The following is a 12,500-nucleotide window of genomic DNA, read 5'->3' on the forward strand; positions in this document are numbered from 1 at the left end:
GCCTTTAGAGCTTTTAATGGAAAGATTTGGTTTTTAATGGTAACTGACGTAGGGGTGATTCCTTTGAAATAAATATAAAAAAATAACATTAAAAAGAATTTAAAAAAAACTATATAACATTGGAAAAAATTTTATTTTTAAAAATCTAAAAAGAAAATATCATTTCCTATTTAAAGAACAGAAATTTGAATAAAATTTTTTAAAAATTTTAAAAAAGACTTCCCCTTTAAAGAAAAATAAAATATATAATTATTATAGAATTACTATAATACTTAAATTATTTATAAAACTCTTTTTAATAATGATTTTTTTTTGATTTAAATTTAAAAATTTTAATATTTATATTACTGTTTTTAAATTTATAGAATATAATATATTATATAATATATATATATATATTAATATATATATATATTATAAATATTATATTTTATATTTTTAAATATATTATATAATATTTTAAATTTAATATATTATATAATATTATATATATATATTAAATTAATATTTTATAAATTTATATATTATATAATATTATTCATATCATTTACATATAATAACATAAATATACATATAATTACTTAAAATTTCTATATATAATAAATATCTTAATATAATATAATTACTATAATACCCTATATAAAATATACATTCATATACATTCATATCATTTTACATTTACTTTTATTTTATATTATATATTTTATATTATATATATATTTTATATAAATTTTATACATGTAATATGTATATGTTATGTATATGTATATGTATATTATATGTATATTATATGTATATTTATTAAAATTATATTATATTATATGTATATTATATGTATATTTATTATATTATATGTATATTATTTATGTTATTTTATTATATGTATTTTTTTTATGTATATATATTTATAATATTTTATATATATATATATATATATATAATATAATTTTCTATATATATATATATATATATATATAATCTATAAATTCTGAAAACAGTCAATATAAATACTGTCACCAAGATTACTTACATTTAGAGACTAGCAAAAGAAAATCATCCTCATTAAAGAAAGAGTCTTCTATAAATGCAACTTACAGTCATTATAGTCAACTCCTATAATAATTTCATCATATTCGTCCGCTAGTGTGCTTTCTGTGCCTGCAACAGGAGCAGTCTTATTTTCACCAACAACTTCTAGATGAACTTCTTCATCCTCAAAATTACTGCTCTCTGTTGTAACATACTGGTAATCATCACTATCTTCCTCCTCTGTATTAGCATCCTCTTCTCCAACCATCATAGTGGTCTCTTCCACAGTGTCTTCCATATAGCTGTGCGTGTGTGTTTCATTCTCTATAATGTTATCCTCTTCTTCAGTATCTTCATTTTCAGGAAGGATATCATCAGGTACGTCTAGTTCACCATCTAAGCCTAGAATGCTGTTCACATCTAACACATCGTACTCTCCAACAGTGCCCTCTTCCTCATCATATTCATAATCCTCCGGAATTAGAACTGAGTCTGGGCGGCTCTCTCGCAAATGTTTCCTTATACCCTGTGTACAATTATAAATTACTAGTCATTGGAACAAATCATTCAAATTCATTCATCTACAAAAATATACAAATATGAAAGATATGCTATAGCTTATTATAAATATCAGTACACAATGATGAAAAGTAGGACTCATGGGTACATGAAACCACTTGGAGAGTTTTTAAAATTATATAAAAATTAAATGTACCTTCATCATAAACAGCTGATGCCTTAATCTTCGAATCTTATCATCAATGGCTTCCTTGCTCATCTTCCAAGCATGTGGATCTCGGTAGACTTCATCAGTGCAGTCCACTGAGGTTCCAGTTGCTCTGCATCCATGGCGAAGCTTCACAGTCTTCTCTCCTGCAAAATTCAAGGAATAATTAACTTTGGATTGGAGGGTGTCTATGGGTGTGTGGGTACAGTAAGCTACACTGGTGTTTTTGTATTAGTATATACATATGCCATATTCATGAGTATTAACAATCAGAAGTTGTAGTTCCATAGTTCTATATTTCAAGAGAATATGAAGAGTACTTCTTTCCTGTATCAAAAACAAACAAAACAAAACTTGTCGCACCTGACAATGGTATTGCAGAGAGAGACTCATTTCCAACAGCAACTGATGTGGATGTTGTACTGCTCACACTCTGAGAAGAAAAACATCATGAAGTTTATTAACAACCCTTTTTTGACTGAAGCAATCTGTATAAATACTCAGCCGTTATTAATCAATCAAAGGAGCTAACTCCGACGGGGTGGGGAAGGAGCACACAGCCATCAGTTAATTCATCATACAATTTTTCTATACAGAAATGTTCTCTACGAAAATGCTAGAGCCCCAGAGTTTTTTAATATACTTCCAGTCAGGAAAACTAACAAGCTTACTTCTAACGATTCAAGTTCATCTGAGAGATGGTGAATCTGATCATCGATCGCTCTCATTTCTTCTTCACTGACAAACACATCAACTTCATAATTTTCATTGTCCTTGGTAGGATCTCCATCGCCATAGTCTGTACCCTCCTCTACCGTCTGTTCGTCAGTGTCCCTTCTGAATCTGAAATAAAATATTTAAAAATGTCACTAGCAATCTAGGATTTACATTAATATTTTACTTTAGTTCGGTTTATGTACATGCGTTATGCAATTCATTTCGTACATCAATATAATGCATGTTCGCGCGTATGTTTATTTTGCGCTTTCGGGTATTGCACGTAATGAAACATGTCATATTCGTATATTTGGGTATTTTTTTCAGAATACCTTCGCATAACCGCATAACAATCTTGGTCCCGACAGCAGGGGTGGGCATGAAAGGCACCACGGAATTTAAGGGGTAAATATGAATAATATACACAGAATCACTTACTATAATGTCTAATGAAAGGGGTTGTGCCCCCTGCAACACATCTCCTGGGGGACTGCCTCCATGTTTTCACGTCAGGGTAGAGCATACAACCGACATGTGGGAGCGCCCGACGCCGAGTCTATCCGACGCTCTACCCTGGCGTGAATATGTGGAGGATTTTGTTTTCCTGAGCGGGGGTTGGGGACGGCAGCCCCCCAAGAAGTGTGTCGGAGGAGCACTGCCTCCTTGCACTAAACACAATGACTGATTCTGTGTATATTACATATTTTACCCCGCACGTTCCCTTCGTACATTCCATGCCCTTTCCTGCAATCGGGGCCAAAAATGTCGGGGACTAGAGTGTCTAGAGAGTGAGGGGAATCCATCGATACCAAAATCGCCGAAGGTATTGTGAAAAATTACCTATAGTTAACTTAAAAATGTTAAAATTACAAAAGTTCTAACCTGCGCCTGCGATTCCGCAGAGCAGACCAGCGGGAGTTCCGCTGTATTCGTCTACCAAGACTCTGCTCGGCAACTTCACTGCTATCAACGTCGCTGAATGCTTTGATGAACTTTGGCTCGTATTTCTTCAGGTCTGTTAAAATGTGAATAAATACTTATCCTTACTTCTGTCATATAAAACGGTAGGGCCCTTTCAAAATGTGAGCAGCGAAATGGAAATTCATACACAATGTTAAGTAAAATGGCTATTATTTTTGACAATCCTTTCCCATACAGATGGAGGAACACACCTTGAGTTACATGTTTCTTGAGGAAGAGCCTCTGTTTTCGGCGTTCCTCCGAGTCCAGCTTGACCAGGTATCCCATTCCCAAGTCTGGTTCGCAGACGCAGTTGCGTTTCCGCCACTTGTTTCTGTTGCGGCACTTTTGCAGTCTCCACCTTTAGTAACATAGGGACACGTCAGGTTTCAGAGACGATTCGTTTCTTTATCGTCAACAATAGTAAGTATAGACATGTGACATCCCCTTACCTGTATCCCTCACGAACACATTCCCATTTTTGTAGAGGTCCGCAAGGGGCTCGGTATTCGTCACTCTCGCACACGATCTCCAGCTTCTCATGCTTGGATGTATAGAGGCCCCCTTCAGTGCCAGCCGAGGCCGCCAGACCCTTCGCCCTCTGCATCCGCCGAATCTGCCTCAGTTCCAAAGCATCCTCCTCCCGGTGGCGACCAGAGCTGAATAAGGTCATTTCAAAACTAAATTGAGCGACTCGTATACACACTCCGCCTAGCTACTTTCTTGCCTTCATTTACCTTACTGCAATTGACGAATGTCCAACAAATATAGAATTCCAATTAAGCATACTTCATCATTATTTTGTGAAATATATCGAAATTGCAATATCCCCGTACCTCTCCACCAAGAAGCTGTCCCTCCAGGTGACGTAGTCCGGCTGGTCGCTCTTCAGCAGCGGCAGCAGCGAGCGCCCGTCCATGTGCGGCGGAGGCTTGATGCCGGCAATGTCCAGAAACGTTGGCGCCAGATCAACGTTCAGAGCAATTTTGTTTATCCTGTAATACGTGATAATTCTCTTCTTGGCACTTTCATTCATGAAGAGGACGAGAATCTCAAATGGATCCTACATTTGTATATAAAACTTCAAACACTTATCAAAAAATATATTTTCCGCCCAACAAAAATGATAAATCGAATACACTGTAATATTTTCACTGACTGTATTGCGAAAATATCAGCAAAAATTCATAAACGCCCGAAAAGATAAACCAATTCAAAGCCAACTAAATTAACCAAAGGAGAGCACTTACTGAACTCCGGCCTTGATGCCGGGGCCGCGCACCAAGAAGGGCACTTTGATGTCAAACTCGAAGGGCATCGACTTGCCCTTGACGAGGCCAAACTGGCCCAAGTGGTAACCGTGGTCGCTGGTGTAGAAGACGTAGGTGTTGTCTAATTCCCCGAGAGAGTCCAAGGGCGCGGATTATCTTGAGAAAAAATCAGCTTCAGTTAGCAAACATCCGCTTACTTGGTGTCAGTTTAAACAATAGCCCTATTAGTGCCTTATAGGCGGGACCGCCTAAATGCGGAGGCTTGGTGCCGGCATTTTTCAGGAACATTTACATATACACTAACCAATTAATAATCTTGAATATTAAATAAACTTATGAAAGAAAAAGAAATATTACTCGACAATATTTTCGACTAAATAACTAAATACTCTTAATCAAATTCTTCCAAAGGTGTACAGCACTGAGCATAGTCCCCAAGGACCATCGACAACCCGGTGCAACCTGGTCAATGGCCACGCCCTCGTGCTAACCCACCCTATGCACGGCCTCGTCGACGGTCTGCAGCGTCTGCAGGCGCTTGGTCATGAGAAGGTCTGTGAACTTGAGCTGGATGTCGTGCATCCTCGACGTGTATTGCAGGATCCACTGCTTGTCCGGGTTCGGAGCGTAGTTGTACGCCACGGTGCTGGGGGCGAGAAGGCACGCTTGTAATGGGCATGGACTGACAGACACAAGAATCGCATGCAGACAATGATGTCTATACACAAGAATATGTATATGTATGTGCATGTATGAGTATATATACATATTCATACACAAATACACACACAGACACACACGTACATACATGCATACATATATATATACATGTATATATACATATACATAATATATTCATATACATAATATATACATATCTATACATATATAAATACATATATGAATACATATTTATACACATATATATACATATATATATATATATATATATATATATATATATTTATATATATACATATATATACATCTATACACATATAAATACATATACATACATGTGTGTGTGTGTGTGTGTGTGTGTGTGTGTGTGTGTGTGTGTGTGTGTGTGTGTGTGTGTGTGTGTGTGTGTGTGGTGCGTGTGGTGTGTGCGTGGGCGTGTGAGGTGCTGTGGTGTCGTGGTGTGCGTGGTGGTGAGTGAGTGCGTGCGTGTGTGAGTGAGTGTGCGTGCGTGTGTGTGAGTGTGTGGTAGTGGTGCGTGGTGTGTGGTGTGTGGTGTGCGTGCGTGGTGCGTGGTGATGTGGTGCGTGTGGTGTTGGTGTGTGTGTGTGAGTGTGCGTGCGTGGTGTGTGTGTGTGTGTGTGTGTGTGTGTGTGTGTGCGTGTGTGTGTGTGTGTGTGCGGTGGTGCGGTGTTGTTGCTGTGTGCGTGTGTCTGTGTGCGTGTGTGCGTGTGTGGTGTGTGTGCTGTGTGCGTGTGCGTGTGCGTGTGCGTGTGCGTGTGCGTGTGTGTGCGTGTGCGTGTGCGTGTGCGTGTGCGTGTGCGCGTGTGCGTGTGCGTGTGCGTGTGAAGCTGGCCATCCATCCGCCTGGCCAAGCGACAGCGGGACACGGGCAGCGGCGCTGCGATTGTCCCCGCCGACATCTGGTCACCTGATAACAAGTAACCAAAGAGCGTATCAGCTAAGCTACTGGAGGGCAAACTGCGGCCCTCGGAAACCTGCAACCAATAAAAAAGTGTTTTTGGTGAAAGTCAAGATATTTGTTTGAGCCTGCATGAAGATATACAAGTCCAAGAACGTGGGTGTCAGATACAAAAACGTAAATGCAGTGATGAGAGTTTCTACCAGCAACCTTGTGTCAGACTTAAGAGTAATTGTCGAACAGAATTGTGATCATAATTTTTTTTTCCATTTGATTGCTTGTGCTTTAATTTGAATTTGTTTGTTCTTGTTAACTATGCTGTCTATAGAGCGCACCGCCCAATCTTTAAAGATGTCCTTTGACTTTTCATGACCCCCTGAAAATTTGCCCACCACTGCTAAACCCTCCTTCCATCGCAGCCTTCGCAGGGCTGGCCCCTCAACGACGTCCATTAATCCGTCCTGGCACCGGCACTTTCTGTTCAGGGCGACGTGCACACCACACACACCGCCGGCCTGGTCTCTCGTGGTAACTCTCGCATGTCAACACAGGTGAGCAAACACATCGTCACAAACCCGCTTTGATTAGTCGCGCCTTGATGGAGGCTGCTGTACACAGGCGCCAGAGGCAGGCGGGTTCGTGGAAGGTTAGGGTGAAGGGAGGAAGCATGAAGACAAGGCCGGGTTGGGCGTCGATTGGAGTTGAAAAAGTGCATGGGAAAAAAGTACCTCTCTTAGTATTAAACTAATTCACTATGTTGCAGTTTTCTATACAGGTACTACTACTACTACTACACCCCCCCCCACACACACACACACATTGTCAGAAATAAGTAATGGACCAATTATTCAGCAAATGAGATCACGGTGACGAATTCATTTATCGAACATTCAGCTATGGAAAGAATTCCTCCTCGGGTTTATTCTCTACGGATCAATTTGAAACTTAAACATTCTTCAGCAAAGACAATACTCTGCCGGGTCACTGGGCCGGTGTTTGACATTACATACTATTAAGATATTCAAGGTACTCTCTTACTACAACACCTGATAAAATTCACCATGGCTGCTCTAGTAACAAATGCCCTTGATATCGAATTTCAATTTTCCCGGTTAATATTATACTCTGCTCCGAGATTCTATAGAGGAATAGTCTCTCCGAATCAGAACATGATCTGTGTACACGATTGGCAACTTTTTCTTTCCCAACACACCTCGCAACCCTTTCCTTTGGAACATACTTCAGGAGCGAGGTTTCCTACGAAGGCTCTACAATGGTGAGAAGATCCACGTCGAGGAACGGGAGCGCCTTGGGAAACAAAGGATGATTGCAGAGGCCCGAGGACTTGCATGCAAATAAGAAAAGAAAGAGAAGGACTCCCTGAAAGAGAAGGAAGGACCCGTAGGATAAGAGCGCAAGCGCTCCAAGGGAATCGGCCCCTAAAGCAGGTTAGAGCGGCCGGAGGGGCCTGGTCGCCCCGAGATAACGGCCGTTCACAGGGCCACCTATGTAAATCAGCGAGGAAAGCTACCAGGCCTAAGAGCTTCTGCCGCACCAAGAGGCTTAATCTTAGAGCATCGAAGGGAGTCCGAGTGAGGCCGCGCGAGAAAGGAAGCGAGGAAATGAAACTGTTCCGAGACGGACGGAGGATAATGCCAGCGGTCGCAGCAACGGCTCCCGGAAAGACAGTTCTGTCCACCGCCGCAGCACAGAGGCGATCCTTCTTTATCCTATACAGTGATAAAGAATAAATTAGAGGCTATTATGTAACGGCAAACGGCACATTATTAAAGGAGAGCAGGGGCGTCAATTCAGCTTTTTTTGAGGGAGGGCAAAGTGGGTAGGCGAACTAAGCTCTTCTAGGGTTTCCAATCTATAGCCTCCTCAAACCAGACCTTAAAGGGGCAAACTGGGATAACTGGGGGATAACTGTCCCCCACCCCCCCAAATGACTCCCCTGGAGGGGAGGGATTAGATGACGATGCCGACCTTCAGCTACGGAGAGGACACGGAGGAGGATGGCAGAAGGAGGAGCTGCTGAAGAGGAGGATGAGGAAACGAGGGGAGAGGACGAAAATATGCAGGGGGAGAGAGAAAATGGGTGAAGTGAGGATAGTGGAAGAAAAGAGGGGGGGGGGGGGTTAGCCGCTCCCACGGATAATCACGAAAAGAGAAAAGGTAAAACATCCCCGGAAAGTTGCTTTGCCTCGGCAACATACGAGGCAGAAACAACGGCCGCTGCGCCGGCGGCGGACGGGACCGAACCACTGGCTCTGCACACGCGAACACGTGGCGCGCGGGACCCGACCACTACGTTAAAGGTTTATAATGCCACTCAATCGTGTGTGTGTGTGTGTGTGTGTATAAACATATACATATACATACGCGTATATATATACACTATATATACACATACATACATATACATGCATGCATGCTATACAATCATATATATATATATATATATATATATATATATATATATATATATATATATATATATATATATTTACATATAGATAGCTAAATAGATAATAGATAGATTGATAGATATAAACATACATACATGCATACATACATACATATATGCATAAATGCATGCATGCATACATATATGCATACATGCATGCATGCATACATATATGCATACATGCATGCATGCATACATATATGCATACATGCATGCATGCATACATATATGCATACATGCATGCATGCATACATGCATAAATGCATGCATGCTTTGCATATATATGCATAAATCAGCAGCATATAATGCATAAATGCAGCATGCTCATATGATAAATGTGCATGATAATATGATAATGCAGATGATATATGATAAATATATCATAATAAGCATAAAGCTAATGCTACATAAACATAATATATAACATACATAAATCATGCATACACATAAAAACATAAAAAAACAAAAAAAAAAAACACACCACAAAACAAAAAAACACACAACACAACAAACAAAACACACAACACACACCACCCACCAACCACACACACACAACCACAACACACACTCAACCACACACACACCACACACCACCACACACACACACACGCGCACACACCACCCGACGCAGAGCACGCGGCGCCGAGCACGAGAACAACCGCACATCACCCGCCCTCCCGCACGCGAAGAAGACACAAAAAAGAGAAGAGGAAGGGGATAGGAAGAGAAGCGATAGAGAGCAGAAGGAGGTGGACATGAGGCGAGGAAGAGTAGAAAAGAGGAACGATGAGAGAGAGGAGAGAAAGGCGAGAGCGAGATGACAGAGAGAGAGAGAGAGACTAGATGAGAATGAGAGAACGAGAAGACGAGAGAGATGAAGAAAGAGAACGAGAGCGAACGAAGCAGAGACGATGTAGATCAGGGAGCAAAGCAGAAGAGAGACGAGAGGAGAGAAGAGAGACGAGACAGGACGACAGAGACGAGAAGAGACGAGAGAGAGCAAGCGAGAGCAGAGAGAGAGAAGCGAGAGGAGAGAAAGAGCGAAACGAGAGAGAGAGCGAGAGAGAGCGAGAGAGGGAGAGAGAGAGAGAGAGAGAGGAGAGAGAGGAGAGAGAGGGAGAGGAGAGAGAGAGGGAGAGAGAGAGGAGAAGAGGAGAGAGGAGAGAGAGAGAGAGAGAGAGAGAGAGAGAGAGAGAGAGAGAGAGAGAGAGAGAGAGAGAGAGAGAGAGAGAGGGAGAGAGGAGAGAGAGAGGAGAGGGGAGAGGCTAGAGGAGAGAGAGAGGAGAGGGGAGAGAGAGAGAGAGAGAGAGAGAGAGAGAGAGAGAGAGAGAGAGAGAGATAGGGAGAGAGGAGAGGGAGAGAGAGAGAGGAGAGAGAGGAAGAGAGAAGAGAGAGAGAAGAGGAGAGAGAGAGAGAGAGAGCGAGAGAGAGGAGAAAGAGAGAGAGGAGAGAGAAGAGCGAGAGAGGAGGAGAGAGAGAGAAAGGAGCGAGAGAGGGAGGAGAGAGAGAGAAGAGAGAGAGAGAGAGAGAGGAGAGAGGAGAGAGAGAGAGAGAGAGATTAAGAGAGAGAGAGAGAGAGAGAGAGAGAGAGAGAGAGAAGAGAAGAGGAAGAGAGAGAGAGAGGAAGAGAGAGAGAGAGGGAGAGGGAGAGAGAGAGAGAGAGAGAGGGAGAGAGAGGGAGAGAGGGAGAGAGGGGGAGAGGGAGAGGGAGAGAAGGGAGAGGGAGAGGGAGAGGGAGAGGGAGAGAGAGAAAGAAAAAGAGAGAAAGAAAAAGAGAGAAAGAAAGAAAGAGAGAGAGAGAGAGAGAGAGAGAGAGAGAGAGAAGAGAGAGAGAGAGAGAGAGAGAGAGAGAGAGAGAGAGAGAGAGAGAGAGAGAGAGAGAGCAAGGGTGGAAGGAGAGAGAATGAAAAGGAAAGTGAGATTGAAAGTGAATGTGATAGAGAATACGAAGAGAGAGAAATAAATAAAAGAATAAATATTGATAACGAAGGGTTATTTTCTTGCTTCCTAGGGTGTGTCTCCGGGTGGGGTGGGTGGGGTGGGTGGGGGTAGGGGTGTAATTACGGCTTACACAGGAGGGGTGGAGAGAGCGGAGTAGGGAGCGGAAGGGGGCACGGAGCAGGAGGAGTGGACGGAAGAAGGGAACGGAAGCTGCAAGCACATGGCGAACAGAAAGGCGAGAGAGAAAAAAGGGAATAGAGAGAAGAAATTGAAAAATAAAAATGAAGATATGAAATCTATCGTGGTGACACTGTCTTTATGGTGGTGTCATTTTCATTGCTGTTACCACCATGGTTGCGGTAATGATTACTGAAATCAAGAAGGACACAGTAAGAGACTAAACACTACTGAAGTTCACATCGAGGGCTGGGAAATGCGCGAGCAGCCTCATACATGGGGCCACGGAAGCGGAAGTGGGGAGAGAGAGCGAATAGGGAGAGAGGAAGAAAGGGCGATGATGAGCCGTTGATGAGAGGGGGAAGGCGGCGAATGCGGGGCGGCGAGAGGTGAAAAATAGCCGGCCTTTGGTTGCGTGTGACGACAGGGCCACAAATGATGCAAAGGAAGCAATCACAGGAGTGACGGCAGGCGGAGGAGCAGGAGAGGGCAAGAAGGCTGTGGGTGAGGCAAAACGCAAGACGGGTGCCAGCTCGATCGTGGGGTTGCAAGGAACAATTATAACGGGTTCAACGGCGAAAGTTTACAAATACGTCGTCTCCGGCACATCTCTCTCGTCTCGGGAACATGCAGTTCCAATAAATGACACTCATAGGTTGGCCTAGACTGATTTGGATGTCTGGCCACAAAGTGCAACTTCCCTACAAAACAGGTGGAATTTGTGCCTTTGTCAAGCAAGCGAATCGCTGGTGGAGTGGGGTGCGAAGCTTGCTTTTTTGTTCGTATTAGGCAAGGAACTGACACCAGACACTGGAAAACGTATCGGACAAAGGGCCACGTACAAACAGAATCCCTCGCGTTAGCCTTAAAAAGGTCGCAGATAGCCCTTCCTCAAGGGCTTTCTGTCTGTCGGTCATCTCAAGGGAGCGCTATAATCTGCACGTCGGGGGCATCCTCTGCATGAACTCCAACAAAGGCGCTACATACAAGCCCTTCCAAAGAAGCATTCTAATGCGTCAAAAGTTGGAGTTCATACAATATGCTGAGATGTGCTCTGCCCCGATTAACATAAAACTTTTTAATTGAGTTGTCAGCCAAACAGCCGTGGCTTTCCCACAGATATTCGTTCCCAGGGCGCGCCAGGCCTCGCGGGAATGAGGGAATCGCGGCGGCCGGAGCCATGACGTCTCTCCAGCGCCAGGTAATGGCTCGGGTAACGTGCCATAAATCAATGGATGGCCCGCGTCCAACACCTCGCCGGGACCTCCGTCTTCGTTACTCCATCCCTCTATTACTTTAAATGCCGAGCCAAAAGGCATGGCAGAAGCTGGGGATTAAGCAAAGATGGAAGGACACGGGCAAAAAATAGTGGGACTAAATTATCTGAATTTAAAGTCAAGTGACCGAGATTTATTTTCAGTGTTTTCTGTAATATACGTTTCAAGTCTTCAAAAAGAACAGCTGCGTAAATGCCGAGGAATACACGCACACGTACGCACGTAAACACGATGTATGTATGGGGTTTCGCTTCTAATAGCAAGAAACATTTTGAATTCAGCTGAAACTCCAACTAAAATTTTGTAAATGAATAATCACCATGAATGACTC

At 42.6% G+C, this 12,500-nt stretch overlaps 1 protein-coding gene across 1 annotated transcript in view; it reads right to left on the reverse strand.

The window, feature by feature from the left end:
* The window catches only part of LOC119578686, a gene marked incomplete in the record, with an annotated part of 96,196 nt that overhangs the window by 34,651 nt on the left and 49,045 nt on the right, over positions 1 to 12,500 (reverse strand). The window contains 16 exon segments of the mRNA XM_037926263.1: positions 1,096 to 1,555; positions 1,745 to 1,902; positions 2,120 to 2,189; positions 2,428 to 2,599; positions 3,356 to 3,488; positions 3,646 to 3,794; positions 3,886 to 4,092; positions 4,270 to 4,428; positions 4,684 to 4,856; positions 5,200 to 5,350; positions 6,353 to 6,514; positions 7,566 to 7,612; positions 7,836 to 8,034; positions 8,195 to 8,199; positions 11,835 to 11,900; positions 11,993 to 12,219. Of these exon segments, the coding sequence (XP_037782191.1) occupies positions 1,096 to 1,555; positions 1,745 to 1,902; positions 2,120 to 2,189; positions 2,428 to 2,599; positions 3,356 to 3,488; positions 3,646 to 3,794; positions 3,886 to 4,092; positions 4,270 to 4,428; positions 4,684 to 4,856; positions 5,200 to 5,350; positions 6,353 to 6,514; positions 7,566 to 7,612; positions 7,836 to 8,034; positions 8,195 to 8,199; positions 11,835 to 11,900; positions 11,993 to 12,219 (2,538 nt within the window).

The sequence above is a fragment of the Penaeus monodon genome, chromosome 2 (assembly GCF_015228065.2).
Source record: "Penaeus monodon isolate SGIC_2016 chromosome 2, NSTDA_Pmon_1, whole genome shotgun sequence".
NCBI lineage: Eukaryota > Metazoa > Arthropoda > Malacostraca > Decapoda > Penaeidae > Penaeus > Penaeus monodon.